Consider the following 15237-nt stretch of genomic DNA (forward strand, 5'->3'; position numbering starts at 1 on the left):
TGAGAGAAGCATGTTAACGGTTTTACGCGTAACACTACAAGCATCAAGAGCACACTAATGAATATGGATACTGATGTTGAGGATTGTGTGAGTGTATGTGTGCTTGTGTATGTGTGCTTGTGTATGTGTGTTTGTATGTGTGTGTTTGTATGTGACACGTTATTATGGTGGTTTTTAAGGTGCGTTTGTTTACATTTGTTGACATTTTCCAGTGCTCTCCGTGTGTGTCTGTGTGTGGTGTCTCGCATCGAAACTGACAAAAAGTCGAAATTCTGAAATTAAATTCGCTTTAATTCCTTTTCGCGTTTTCGCGTTTGCCGGACCACAAAGGTTCCGGGTAAGTTTTGCATAAATGACATGTGGATGTAGTAATTATTTACGAGCAGTGTGTGTATTCCACATGTGATGTGCGTATCAATGCATCGTGTTACTTTTGTGACTTGTTTTTGTTGATGGGGGAGGGTTATGCACCCAGACACCCTGAAGTCTCTTTTTTGTTTCTTGTGGGTGTGGGTGTGGGACGGGGAGACGGATTCTGTGTTTGGTATGGAGCTGGAGCTGGAGCTGGGCAGCTGGAAAGGTTTAGGTGGAACCTGGCAGGGTTACTGGCAGTGAGCAACAACGATCACTGAGTCTGGGACTGGTGTGGTACCGGGTGGCGCTGGGTGGTACCGGGTGATACTGCTGGAAGGGGAAGGGAGGTACCCCTAGGCTGGGGACGGAGGTGTGTGATGGAAGGACGGGGGTAGAGGGAGGCTAGAGTACCAGGCGTGTGCAGCTTCACTACGTTCCTTCCCAACGGGGACTGAGGTCTGAGGACAGAGGACTGAGAACTGAGCAGTCCCCCCCCCAGATGTGAAAAACTGTTCTGGACAAAAATGAAGTGAAATTTCAGGTGTACTAGTTGATATATATGAAATAGCGCTACTATTTATTGGCACGTATAGTATTTATTTTTGATATTTGCAATACAAAGTCAATAACAGATCAAATATAGGCAAACATGGGTAGTATGTAGCAAGAACGAATTTATGAGCGAGCCAGCACCAGCTGGTATTTTGAGTACGATGAAATATGAAGGACTTTACTCCAGGTGGGAAGTGAAATTGGGAATACAGCGCATAAAAAAGTGGCCAGATACTGATAAGATATACAAATCGAAACTACAAACTATGTTATTTGGTGAGAGCAGCAAATGTATGATAGCTGAGGGATATCATTGGAGCGTAATAGGACTTGTGACAATGCATGAAATGAAGCGAATTAATGTATCATGAAGCATCATGCGCACCAGATTAAAGATTGAGAAGCTGACTATGCAATGGGACTCCCTGAAACAACATTATATTTCTAACTTCTCTGGAAGGAACTTAATTTCATCAATACAAATAAGATTATGAATTTCTGTTACTAACAATCAATTATTATCAAACTTTTACAATAACGCCAATGTTGACTTTTTACATGAACTGAAACTGAAACTGCACTATGAATACCGATCTAGAGGACAAAAAGTTATTAAGTACCAATGGAATATTAATAGAAGAGAATCCCGTAATATGAATGCATGTGAATTAGCCAAATCTCGAAGATGATCATATGGTTATGTTTCAGCGCTGTGGAAGAAGTTGTATTTGGATATTAGTGAGAATGATAAACTTATGAAAACAGAGGGTACTCCATCTTTCGGTAAGCGTCACAACAAGTCCCACACTTTGTGTAACAGATGTGGTCGTCGTTCCTTCCACGTTCAAAAGAAGACCTGTGCTTCTTGTGGTTACCCATCTGCTAAGACCAGATCTTACAACTGGGGCCAAAAGGCTAAGAGAAGACACACTACTGGTACCGGTAGAATGAGATACTTGAAGCACGTCGCTAGAAGATTCAAGAACGGTTTCCAATCTGGTACCGCTTCTAAGGCTTCCGCTTAAATAAATTATTCGATATAATAACATTTCTATTAATCATTATATTATAATTTCGTTGTCAAGATCACATAAGCGTTGTCATTTTACTAAACTTGTTTTAATAAACATTTAAAGTCATTTAGGCAGGCACTTTTATTAGCATATACTTTGTAAGTAGTTGTCTAAAAGATAATTATTTTTCTTTTATAACCAAAGGAAGGTTTCTAGCAATGAATCGCTCAATGCAATGCTGTGCGATTGGCGGGTGCATTCAAAGATAAGTACTGAAGCAAAAAAATATCTCAGGGCTTATTGATCCCAATAAAAGGGCATCAACAACTGTGTATACACAATTTCTAAACTGTTATAAGGAGTCTATGTCTTGCTAAATAACGTAAAACTGATATTTATTCAGCCAGATAAGAAATATGTATTAATATTCCCTTCAGCCTGTCGCTTGAAGAATTGAAGTACATGTATCTTCATTTTTTATACTTACGAAATGTGTTGAATCCGATACGCAGTTGTTCCATTTACAGGCAATTGGTGATAAATGATATATTATAATATGTTACAGCGGCAAAATTTTGTTATTTTTCGAGGTTTTACTTATAGTTACCTGCTCTGAAGAGCCGATTGATAGTGCCGTTGGCAGAATCTGTGTTATATCCGGTGTTATTTTGTTGATTCTGTTATAATCTTCCAATCTTGTTGACTATTGAAGATATACTTTTATCCAGGAGCAGTATTAGCCAGATAGGACACGCATATAGATTCATAGTTGCTAGCATGATATTCACGGATTGGAAATAGCCCTCCAATAGAGGTTATCGATGCTGGATCAATATTTTTCTATGTATAGATTGATCAAAATTGCTCAGCCGTTATCTTTGTTAATGCTAACTTGTTCTGCATAGTTGAGGACTGTTAGTTTGTATTTTGTGTTGCGATTAAGAATGGTCATTTTACATTGGAGGTAAATGAATTACGATGAGCTGTGGCTAAATCAATGAAGTACGTGTTATAATGGCCGCAACATAGATAAATATTGGCCATATGTAATCAATGATACAAATTTTAATCTTGACTTTGGAATTGATTGATCTTGCAGTGATTGAGGGTGTATTATGAATTGCTTATAATACACTCAACGCGTGGCTTGTTAAGTAAAGTTATCACAGTCATAATGAGATGGAAAAGAAACAGGACATGAGGTATTTGATAAGGTTTATTCAGCCAAGAAATTTGTGTTTGACTTAAAACTAATTACCTCCCATAAGGCAATTGGATTAAAATGCGTTTGGAACAGCATATTTGTCATTTACCGACCAAAGCATTTTTCAGTTCATGGAATTGAGTAGTTTAATATAGATGCAGATTGCTAGAGTCAGAAGGACCAGCCAGATTACAACAGGGATAGAATTTGAGTAAGTATAGCTACTCCCCCACTATACATTGACGTAGAGTGTAGATATATCGAAAGCAGTAGCCAGCTGGAGCTAAAATCTTTGGTCACGTGGCATCCTTGCAAACGCTTGGTTTTGAGGCTAATGCCCCTCCCAGTAACCCAGGATGCTGGTAACATGAAACACCCTACCCGGTCAGTGTTTTAGCTTTTATTGCTTGCGTTATATTTTAACCGTTATAGGTATGCGATTTCTGTGACTTGTGTGAAGTGGCCAGTACTGTGGTTGCATCGCCGCCGCACATGCGCCTAGCAGTTTTCATATTTGAAACATGGGGGGGAGTACACCTGGAATAATATGGGGAGTCTTACAATTACAGCAAGGATATACGTTTCAAATACTAAATAAGTCTGGAAGGTGTTAAGTCTCCAGTATGGGGTTTTTTAATCAGTTGGCTCTGTTTTTGGAAATGGAAGTATACCTGTTATTCAAGTAATTTCCCCATTTGTGCTTCAATTATGTTCGATAGCTGAGACATGCGCACTGAAACAGCTATGGACCACTGCTATCTATGCGATAAGCAGTTCCATACAGTATTGTTTTATGGTTGCACAGCACTGTACACACTTGTGACTCGTATACGTTAGAATGTGATGTGCCGAAGCAGGGTAACTTGTGCTGGGAGCCCTCATCGAAAATTTTCAGTTTTTTGTTCGATGGCAGTGCGATTCCGTTTGGCAGAGAAATTAGCGATGAGCTTAGCGATGAGTATGTCATATTTGTTGATTCTTGTTTCAATTTTGTAGTTAAGTCTTTGTATGTATGTTTTTATTGTGTTTCTTGTTTAACTTGTTTCTTGCTTCTGCAGTATCTACAATAGATAGAAGGATAAAATAAGCGATGGTTGAAGATTCCAAGGCCCGTATCGGTGGTCCCAATAACAGCAGTGTTACCAAGAAGCAAGAGCCCAGGCTGTATGTTGTGCTGTGTGAGGCTAGTCTGGAGACTTACACTTCGAATGACCACAGGACCTCGCTGCTGAACTGTGACGACCATCAAGGTATTCTGCGAAAGATGGGCAGGGACATCGCTGAGGCCAGACCTGATATTACGCACCAGTGTTTGCTGACGTTGCTGGACTCCCCGATAAATAAGGCCGGTCTGTTACAAGTCTACATCCTGACCAAGAAGAACGTGCTGATCGAGGTGAATCCATCTGTGAGAATACCCAGAACGTTCAAGAGATTCTCCGGTCTGATGGTGCAATTGTTACACAAGCTATCTATCAGGTCTATGGAGAGTTCGAACACACATTTGCTGAGAGTGGTGAAGAACCCAGTTACGAAATACCTGCCTGCCGACTGCCGGAAGGTCACTCTTTCTTTTGACGCTGAGGTGATGAGGCCGCAGGAGTACCTTGGGGATAAGCAATCAGTATGTGTATTTGTGGGGGCGATGGCGAGAGGCCACGACTCCTTTGCTGATGAATATGTAGATGACAAAATAGCTATATCTAACTACCCGCTCTCCGCCTCCGTCGCCTGCTCCAAGTTCTGTCATGGCGCTGAGGACGCATGGGCCATTATATAATTTACAAACCCACACCGAGGACTCGCAAAATTAAACTGCTGCGCGAATATGTCCCAAATATTTTGATCCGTTTCTGGGGCGTTCCAAGCTTCTGAGAGAATGACGGAGAGTGTATTTTGTTTGAGGCCGGTGCCTAATTGGGCATAGTATGTACGAAATGCCATAAAAGCGTTCATAGGTCTTTTCTTACTGCTGGATTTCGATTTTAAAACATTTCCGATGGAAGTATTGAAGTGATGAGATATGAACTTATCTATCTCCCATGATGTTTCAATATCGATGATATTGATACCTGACTCAAATGAGCTCGTCAGTTTCATCCTTTCTTCTCTAATTCGCTTTAGTAACACAGGGTGAGGGGGTGGGATCTGAAACTTGTTCGGTTTAGTTAACAGCATGTTAAGACCAAAGGAGCTCTTTGTGGAACTACAGCCCAGAAAATCGGAGTGTTTTTCAGGATATTTTTGGCTTCTGAGTCTTTTATTTGTTCTAACCCTGAATTTTGTGGCAGTATACTTCATAGTCAGTGTTTCAGTTAACATTAGTAGAGTGACTTCAGATATTGTACAACTGACATAAAGGAATGGTTAATTTCTGCTCATTAATCATGTTAACATGGCAATTTTTTGGGTTTCTTTTATATTAATTCTCTTGGATATGAGACTTGTGTAAGATTAATATAGTATTTACAGTATTTTACCATATTAGGTAAATATGATAGACAGGGAGTGTAGTTTTATTAAAATTGCAATTTTTAGGCGGTTGAACCTCAATAAATTTATATAAAAGGAACGGAATGAAATTCAGTCTGAACTAGTGAATATATATGTGGTTTAAAAATACCAAAGTACATTATGTCAAAGAAATCAAGAATTAGTATTACGCATCTACTTAATCCAATACAAGAAGAAAATTTAAAGGAAAAATTGCAAGAGATTAATAACCAACTTATATCATTGTGTTCCAGTTTACCCAAAAGACAGTCGCTCCCGGGGCCGTCGTCCGATATCCTAAGGTTCCTATCGAGAAACAACTTGGACCCACAAGAGATAGGGTTGATCAAGACAACCTATCGACTGTCTACTCTTCTGTCAAAACTACGGGAGCATGAGATCGTATTCAATGTGGTTACCAAAGACCATCTGCTTAAAAAAGGCGTCCCCAATCACTATGCCGCTTCCTATCGAGGCCACCGCTTCACAAGGGAAAACGTACAGATACTAGAGACCTGGTACCGCAACCATATCGACAACCCATACCTCGACCACAACAGCCAGCAATATCTAGCACAGAAGACAAACCTCTCAAAAATACAGATCAAAAACTGGGTAGCAAACAGAAGAAGAAAACAAAAGTCAATTTACATCTCACCATTCAGACCTACCTTGATGGCTCAAAACAGCCTCGACACTTGACTCAAACATATACATTTCTCTTTGTCTTCTGCCACTACCTTATTTTTCTAACCTGGAATTATCTTGAAATTGTTTCACAATTTCAAGAACCACACACGCACCGACTGACCCACACAAGAGATCACCACCTTCGAAATAAACTTTCAGTCAAAATGATAACCATTCTTATACATTTTTAGAACCCGATTCTAGGTTCATCACTTCTTATGTAAATTACCCAAAAAACACCAAAAAATTTCGGAACCTGCTACAGTAAATTGTCACGCGACTGGAACCTTTGCCAAGAACTCCCACATCACCAACATACGCACCGCTCGACACCATATTGACTACAATTAGCTCCCTTTATACACAGCTATATACTTTACCCAAATACCATTAAACTCCAATAAATCCAAATCTTTTTTAAAATCGTTGCTAAGTCCCGAGGTCTCGACTACGCAAGACCAACGCTGGCAAAAATAAACTCTAAAATTAGACCACTACTGCAACTTACATCATAATCACAGGAAAGACGCCTAAATCACACATCAATAATTAATACAACTGTCAATGGATTCTCCGACAAGCCAGTATGATAATGGCGCATCGCCGACTTTACCCCTCGACACGTCTTTCCAGACCGCGTCCTTCCACACTGCAACCTCTAGTCCTACACCATCGCAGCAATTGGACGCGCAAGACATATCAAAAGAGATAGAGCAACTGAGGCTTTACCAAGATAATAAACGTATTTCCTTCACAACGCCTGTCGTGAATACATCCCCACTACACCTGCCGCCAGACATAACACCAAGAGCCGACCAAGTTCAGCCGGAAAACCAACAAGGATTTGTATCTCACGGCCTCGGTATATCGCTTCCGCAGCCTACCGATAACACCAACATCGATGACACGATTACCAGCATCGATCCCGACATCACAACTAAACTACAACCTGATTCACCCGATCGCACAAATAACTCGGTTAAGTCCAAACCAGACGATTTCAGCCTTTCGCACTTGTTCATTATCGCTAACCATGAGTTCGACCCAAGTTCTTTACAAAACAAAGAAGATGCCTCAATCTGCTTACCATTCAAAAAGAACGATGTAGCATTCGTACACGTCGTAGACGAGTCCGGATGGGGTGAAGTTACACTTATCAAGAACAATGAAAGAGGCTGGGTGCCATTCAACTACTTCCAAGATACTGTACATCCAACTACGGCTGCATACCCAGCACCACAGTACTTGAAATCGCGTTTACCACTGGAGTCATTACTATCTGCATGTGCACAGTTTCTAACACAACAAGATGGATCGGAAAAGTTTAAACATAAATATTTTAATGATATAAGGGACGGCGTCAAAACCTTGCTAGAATTAACTAAATGTGTCTCGAGATCAGATGAACTTGTCAAATCTGTATCCCTAATACGGAGAGCGAGAAAAGCTCTTCTGGCTGATTGGTACGACCTTATGATGAAAGCTGACCACTACAAGAAAACCTCCCCCAGTGCAGAAAATATAACCACATTAATACAACTAACAAATAAAGTCACCAACAAAGCATTCACATTTTACAACGCATGGAGTACGCACCTATCCACCGATTCAAGTAAGCATGATTCCAGATATCATATATTGAACAACCCATCCGATAAAAAAGAAGAACTTATCTCTCAAAACAACTCTATAGAGGCCAGTTCCAAATCTACGGTATCAAATAATCACGCCAACCAACCAACAGAGAACCAGATATCGGAGAAGGCCAACTCAACCACTTTATTAGAACCACCCTTTGCAATTGCAAGACTTACTGAAATACATAACTTAATTTTTCAGTATATTGGCCTTATACTAGGACGTCTGCAAATGGTTACGAACAATCCTGCAGGATATGAAACCTTAGAATCGGTAATACACCAGATAATTATCATTTTAAGAGAATTACTCTATATCAGCAAGACATGCGCATACATAATGCAACAGAAATTTCAAAAAGTTGATCAAGACCCATTTAACGAAGACTTGGACCAGTTGCTATCAATGGTATCAGATATGGTTTCAACAATAAAAGTGTTAGTGACTATGTCACTAAATACATCTATTCACAAAGAGGATACTGCTACTATTGAAGCCCAACAACATAAGCTGATTTCAATTGTGGCAAGTATGACCCCCTTAATCAATAACACAGTCCTGCAATGCCATAACTACCTTCGCTTAATTGGTGACTTTAAGCTTGAAACCTCTAGATCATATATGGATTTCCAAAAGATTCGCATAAATCCTCAACATCTGATAAATAGAAGTCAGACAACTTCAAATAATGACGTATTTAAATCTGATTTCCAAAGAAAATCCATTGATCTTTTTGCTAATGATAAGGAAAGATATAAAAGAGTTACTAGATACAGTACTATCACCCCCTTAAGAGAAGATTTCTTTGATGATCATAATCTAATTGAAGGCTCCCCAGAAAAAAAGTCATTCGCCCGTGATTCCGTATTTCTCAAATATCAACCAACTGACTCAGAGGCTGAAAGCTCTGCATTGGTGACAAATTCATCAGACAAGCTAAGTGAAGAAGACCTTATTTACGATAGCAATAATGAATTAATAACAGCTACCTGTCGTGGCTTGGTTTTTAAGCTCACTGATGAACTAGACCATCCAAGCAGCTTTTTTGTTTCAACATTTCTTCTTAACTTTCGGTCATTCATGAAATCATATGAACTGGTGACCGAACTAATAAATAGATTTGATTTAGCGGATATGGAAAATAAACTTAGGGATAATAAACCCAAAGGCAAATACTCTACCACGGCTTCTAAACTGAAAAACAGACGTAGATTGATCTGTTCCGTTTTTAATGAATGGATGGAAAGTTACTGGGATTACAATACCGATTTCGAATGTATATCCACAATGATAAACTTTTTCAATGAAGGGATGGCTGATTATCTACCTAGAGAATCAAAAATGCTAATACAAACGGCTGCAAAATTGATTTTAAAATTCAACGAACTCAAAAAAAATAGGCAGTTGACTACAACTTACTCCCAGTTGTGTCCAATTAATGTTTTAAAAAATAATGGCGGCTCGATGATTTCTCAAATCTCGACTGTAACAACGGCTACAAATAAATCAATACTAACTATGGATGAACGCTTAATCGATGAATATGAACTAACACATATACCACACCAAACAGAAGATGACCTAGCGCTTCCATTACCAGTGTTGAATCTTGGTACATTTTCTTTGATAAGCAAAGAGAACACTGAGCAAATTCATAATTTGGTATACAAATACAGAAATTATTTGAATGAAAAGAATTACGATGATTTTACAGACAAAACCTCAGATGAGATTTTGAAAATCTGGTTTGAGCTGAAAAATCACCACTTCTCTAACTCCGATTTATCCACTGCTGCTGAATTCAGCTTAGTGATTTTAAATCCATTAGAAGTAGCGAAACAATTAACTATCCTTGAATCACTTCTTTTCATGAGATTAACGCCATTCGATATAGTGAACTATAAAGCAAATTCTACAATAACATCATCAAATGTCGCTGCCATTACATCATTCACAAACCAACTTTCACAATATGTGATGAACGGTATTTTAACACCTAGAATTAACGATGCTACAAGAACAACAATCTTGAAAGCCTGGTTAAGAATTGCACTATCAGCCCTTTATTTGAGAAATTTTAATTCTGTGGCTTCTATTATGACAGCCATCCAAAATCATTCTATTACACGTTTGACTGGTGTATGGCAACAACTATCGCGAAAGGACACTCTTCTATATGAGTATTTATCAAGAATAATTCATCCTAATCATAATTTCAAAGTCTACAGGCAAAAGTTGAAAAAAATCATTGACGATTCATCACAAGGCTCTATTATTCCAGTGAAATCGCATGTGCCTGTCGTACCTTTTTTCAATCTGTTCTTACAGGATATAACGTTCATACACGAGGGTAATTCGACGTTCAGAAATCCTGACTCATTCAGACCAAATAAGCCAATCAATGTGGATAAGTTCTACAGAATTACTAAAATTGTAACAACTATGCAATTTTTCCAAGTCGGATATAATACGAACAGTAGTGAGGATGCACCAAAAAGGGAGTCGTTTTTTAGATTGACAGAAGAAATGGGTTTGGATACCAAAAATATAGCGAGTGTACCGCTCCTACAAGAGCTTATTGTTTATGAGCTATGGAAGGTCAATAATGTCTTTTCTATCGATTCTGACAGAGCTTACCAATTGAGCTTACAAATACAACCAAGAAACTAAGTAACAAAATAAGAGCATTTACGCCATTATGGCAGTTGTAATATTATTAATTAACTCATGCATAACAAACAGACTTCTAATATAATAATAATAAATCATATAATATCTAATAATTTAAATTCACTTTTTGAAAAAAGTATGAACTAAAAAAATGCTTCCAACCAGATTTGAACTGATGATCTCCACATTACTAGTGTGGCGCCTTACCAACTTGGCCATAGAAGCTTACTTAATCGTTGTTAGTCCCAGGTATTCACACTATCCAAGTATACACCAATTTTGAATCAAATGAAGAACAAAAGTAGACATATAACAGCATCAAAATATTCAGTCGACATACTAAGCTCAAACATTTCAAATAGTTTTCATTCACATGGATTTACTATTCAAATATGTTTATTTTGATTAAACTTTATATTGATGCTCAAATGATCTCTACTTTATACATCAATAAAATGTATTTTGCAGCTCATACTAAAGTTATTGGTTCAGCATACTCAATAATCAATATTCAAAATATCGATTAAAGTTTGTAAAATTATACTAAACCTGTATGACCTTTACAAACTGCGATTTCTAATTCTTGCGTGAATAAGGCTATATAAATATCGTCCTTTTTTTTTTTAATGAACAGCATCTTTATTAATTATCCATAATGCTTCTTAACATAAATGTTTCAATACCAATTCAGTGATTAAACAATCGACATAATTAATAATGTTACTACTACATTATATCAACTCCATAGTTTATAAACATCACTTATAACGATTACCAAAACTGGCTCCCTCGATTAGGCGATGGCTCAGGCTCAATAACACCTAACATACTCATATAGTCCTTCTCTCAAGGATTTAGTACACATCATTGCATAAGTAATCGACATAATTACTGGTTTATTAATCTTAGAGCATTGAGCCATTGAAGTATTTCGAGATTTCCTAGAAATTCTAAATTTCAATCAACAACACCTGCAAAAGTTACGGGACACATTCATTACATAGTTATTCCTCAATTCAATTAGCTGATACAACTACTTCAGTTACCAACATATTTCATTTTACAATATCAAATGTCAGTAAGTAACGGCAACGATGATGCTGAGCAAGCATTAGAATTTTATCGTAAGGCCTTGAACTTTAATGTGATAGGTAGGTACGATCCCAAGATAAAGCAGCTCTTATTTCACACACCGCATGCATCAGTGTACAAATGGGATATTGAAAGAGATGAATGGGCAAAACTAGAATACCAGGGTGTACTGGCGATATATCTAAGGGACATCGGAAATGGGCAGGACTTCCTTCCACCACAGGACAGTACTATGGATGCAAGTGTTCTAGCAGGATCAATGACCCAAGGTAACGAGAACTATGGGCAGGGTCTAATGCTCTCTGGAAGGGATATATATAATTACGGTTTAATTATACTGAACAGACTTAATCCTGACAACTTCTCAATGGGGATTGTGCCGAATAATGTCGTAAATAAGAGGAAGGTTTTTGATTCCATTGAGGATGCAGAGAATCCTCTTGAGTGCATGGGAGTAGAGGTCAAAGATGAACTTGTAATAATCAAGAATTTAAAACATGAAGTATATGGTATATGGATTCATACTGTCGAAGACCGCAAAAATGTATATGAGTTAATAAAGTATTTGCTGGAAAATGAGCCAAAAACATCATTCGCTTAGGAATCAGTATGATAGCATGCAGCCCCTAATATGGTAGATTTTTATAGGTCATTAACTTAGTTGTATTATAACTTCTCTATCCATAATTTTAATTTTGAACAGCAATTGAACTACCGTATATATATACAAATGCTTGAAGCAATCTAGTCAATTTACAGAACGAATTATAGGTGAATAAAAATAATATCACAGATTAGGAAGGAGAACCTGCAGTACCTGGAGTTTGAGGGACGTTTGGAGTACCACCTTCACTACCTGAAGGCTGCTTCTTCTTAGTTGGCGCCTTTTTCCTCTTGGGAGCAGCATCGCCATCTGCAGTTTTGGCTTTAGTCTTACGTGGCTTCTTAGGTTTAGGAGCTTTGTCACCTGCAGCAGTACTTCCTCCTCTCTTAGTGCCACCCTTTGCTCCTTTTGCTGCAGCCTTTCCTTTTCCAGTGCCTTCTGTGGAATTACCTCCCTGCGGCATTCCATTAGAACTGCCGCCATTTTGAGGAGTTGTCATCGAAATACGAGCATTGTAGGCAGTTGGCAGCATGTTATTAGCTAGAGCCTGTTGCTTCCTTTTCTCTTTATTGATCTTCCATTGCTCAATAAATTTTAACCGCCTAAATTGGTTAGTCTCACTATTCATTGTTCCTCCTAAGGAAGCAGCCGCAGCCGCAGCTGCCATAGCCACTTTACTCCCCGTACTGTTGTTATTGGATCCCTTCAGTCCATTTTCTATTCCACCTACAGCATCATCATCCTCTGCATTTTCATTGCTACGTTTCATCTTCTGCATAGCATTCATTGCAACTATTGCAGCAAAAGTGGCACCTGTGGAAGTTGTTGTCCTCTCATTCATAATCAACATCAGCTGTTCATATTCAGATGTCTTTTGTTCATTATCTTCATGTTCAGGAATATGGTGTACAACTCCTTTCGTCCTTGCTGCGGTACTTTCGTCTCTATGCTGGTGGATAATACCCTTAACGTTCTCATCCCAATATGGTGCAGTAAATAACTCATCTTCAAGTTTATCTTTATGTTCGTAAGGATTCATGGGGACACTCAAATCAAGGTTCCTTTTTGTTAGGGTTAAAAGCTCCGATTCCAATTGCTGGTATACGGTATCGGAAAACCTGGAATGGTCAGCATAACTCATCAAGTCATAATATTGTGACAAGTCATTTGGACGTAATAAAGTCCTATACACTCTGGGTCTCTTATATGTTTGATTGGAATCCAGCTTGGTGTTTTGGTTTTCCCCTGGTTTAGATTGTCCAGGTGTTTGTGTTAGGGTAGTGTTTCCACTTTTTTCAGCGTCTTCTTTCATATTGCCAACTGCGCCAATTTGATTCTTTAAGTTAGACGCAGCAGGACTTCCAGTGACAGGTTTCGGGCTTTCCATTTTGATAGAGACAGCGCCTGCTTGCCCCAAATTACCTGGGTTTCCACTATGTCCCGCGGATGTAACAGCATTAGGGCTCTTATGGGGGCTACCGTTCGAATGGTCTTGTCCTTTAGTATCACTACGTATAGTCACATCAACTGTGTTTGTGTGATCATATACTTGTAAAATTAAGTTGCCTTCATAAAACTGTATGTTACAATCTCGCAAAACCTCCATGATCGCATAAGGTATCCGTCCCCGCGCTACATATTCCAGAAATTCACGCAATGTTTCGTTACTTTTGTTTAATATGAGACCATCACTTGTAAGTTCCGGATTTTTCTGCTGTTGCTGTAACCTCGTATTTGCAGGTGCACAAATTTTATAATTATTCTCGTAGATATGAAACTCAAAACTAGGTCTGTATTGTTCATACTTCTTTAAAAGTTCGTTCGGAGTTTCAACAAAGGCATAATTCCTCTTTGGGCGTGGGTTGTGCATCATCAATAGCTGATTAAATTGGTTTTCGTAGTTTTGTAGTGCTATTTGTCTCTGATGTTGCGCTTGCTGTACTTGCTGCTGTCGAAGCAACATTTTTTGTTGTAAAATTTGGCGCTGGTTTAGAGCTTGTCCATTCATGCCTGTCGGTATCCCAGTTCCAGCCGGTCCACCTGGCATACGTGGCATTTGTTGTCCCTGGCCACCTGTATAGTTACCAGGACCATTAGCAGGACCAGTTGCCATTGAGCTGGGTGTAGCCCCGGAGCCTACACCAGAACCAGGTGAGGCCATATTAACTGGACTGCCTGGTGAGCCAACCCCATTCACTGCGACACCAAGCATGCTTTTGTCCTGTCCATAGTTCGGGCTCCCGTTCATTATCGGAAGCAGCTTTCCTTACCTTTGGTGTCTATAAGAAATCCCTAAAGTGAATATTTCGAAAGGAAGAAAAAAAAAGACAACAAAGACTCAACTATTGTTTTCCGCAACAGTTTATATACCAAATTATGTGTACTATCGCAATATCCACAGTCAAATCAGTTCAAATAGGTGAACGTTACGGTGTCTCGTAATGTTTAAACTTCCCGTTTGTAAACAGTGTACTCCACGAGAATTGTCAGGCACGGCAGAGAAAAATAATTTGCCAATTATAATGCTCTATGTTTCTTATATTAGTGCTATAATAAGCTGTCAATATCCTTTCTCTTGCACCCTACACTGATCATGTCAAGAAGACCGCATTCAGAAGCTCAGCGCTCATCTCTTCCAGAATCATCGGATTTCTGAGGATTTGAAAGAGAGGCCTATTATATTGTTATACGACATACTATTTGAGTCACATGATATATATATATATATATATTTAAATCATTTGTGTCTTCGTAGTTTCATGAACTTCTATTGTTCGTTATACGTTGTCTTCTATGGGAGTCGCAGTAGTATAACTGAACCTGTTCAGATAAGTGTACTTTTATTTGAGTTTGATTTATGGTATAGGTTTATTGGGTTTTGCCGTCGACTGCAAGTTTGAGTTACAACGTTTGTATGTCATTATTAT

The 15237-nt window shown here is 38.7% G+C and overlaps 7 protein-coding genes and 1 non-coding gene across 8 annotated transcripts; 5 read left to right on the forward strand and 3 right to left on the reverse strand.

Moving 5' to 3' along the window:
- Window positions 1-1003: 1003 nt before the first annotated feature.
- RPL37A (60S ribosomal protein eL37) lies at window positions 1004-1931 on the forward strand (the record flags this gene model as incomplete). The annotated part of the gene is made up of 2 exons (XM_445022.1): window positions 1004-1010; window positions 1672-1931. 2 exons carry the CDS (start codon window positions 1004-1006, stop codon window positions 1929-1931), a joined length of 267 nt encoding a protein of 88 aa, XP_445022.1.
- Window positions 1932-4213: 2282 nt separating this feature from the next.
- Window positions 4214-4903, forward strand: EMG1 (18S rRNA pseudouridine methyltransferase; the record flags this gene model as incomplete). Its single annotated transcript, XM_445023.1, has 1 exon — window positions 4214-4903. One exon carries the CDS (start codon window positions 4214-4216, stop codon window positions 4901-4903), a length of 690 nt encoding a protein of 229 aa, XP_445023.1.
- Window positions 4870-5301, reverse strand: MATalpha1 (transcriptional co-activator mating type protein alpha; the record flags this gene model as incomplete). Its single annotated transcript, XM_445024.2, has 1 exon — window positions 4870-5301. One exon carries the CDS (start codon window positions 5299-5301, stop codon window positions 4870-4872), a length of 432 nt encoding a protein of 143 aa, XP_445024.2.
- A 456-nt stretch (window positions 5302-5757) lies between these two features.
- On the forward strand, window positions 5758-6318 carry MATalpha2 (homeobox domain-containing protein; the record flags this gene model as incomplete). Its single annotated transcript, XM_445025.1, has 1 exon — window positions 5758-6318. The coding sequence occupies one exon, from the start codon at window positions 5758-5760 to the stop codon at window positions 6316-6318; it is 561 nt and encodes a 186-aa protein (XP_445025.1).
- Window positions 6319-6870: 552 nt separating this feature from the next.
- Window positions 6871-10614, forward strand: BUD5 (Ras family guanine nucleotide exchange factor BUD5; the record flags this gene model as incomplete). The annotated part of the gene is made up of 1 exon (XM_445026.1): window positions 6871-10614. One exon carries the CDS (start codon window positions 6871-6873, stop codon window positions 10612-10614), a length of 3744 nt encoding a protein of 1247 aa, XP_445026.1.
- Window positions 10615-10766: 152 nt separating this feature from the next.
- tT(AGU)1 lies at window positions 10767-10839 on the reverse strand. Its single transcript has one exon. It is a non-coding gene; the product is annotated as a tRNA-Thr (tRNA).
- Window positions 10840-11686: 847 nt separating this feature from the next.
- DCP1 (Dcp1p) lies at window positions 11687-12307 on the forward strand (the record flags this gene model as incomplete). Its single annotated transcript, XM_445027.1, has 1 exon — window positions 11687-12307. The coding sequence occupies one exon, from the start codon at window positions 11687-11689 to the stop codon at window positions 12305-12307; it is 621 nt and encodes a 206-aa protein (XP_445027.1).
- A 193-nt stretch (window positions 12308-12500) lies between these two features.
- SPT20 (Spt20p) lies at window positions 12501-14558 on the reverse strand (the record flags this gene model as incomplete). The annotated part of the gene is made up of 1 exon (XM_445028.1): window positions 12501-14558. The coding sequence occupies one exon, from the start codon at window positions 14556-14558 to the stop codon at window positions 12501-12503; it is 2058 nt and encodes a 685-aa protein (XP_445028.1).
- Between the last annotated feature and the right edge of the window lie 679 nt (window positions 14559-15237).

The sequence above is a fragment of the Nakaseomyces glabratus genome, chromosome B (genome assembly GCF_010111755.1).
Source record: "Nakaseomyces glabratus chromosome B, complete sequence".
NCBI classification, from domain to species: domain Eukaryota; kingdom Fungi; phylum Ascomycota; class Saccharomycetes; order Saccharomycetales; family Saccharomycetaceae; genus Nakaseomyces; species Nakaseomyces glabratus.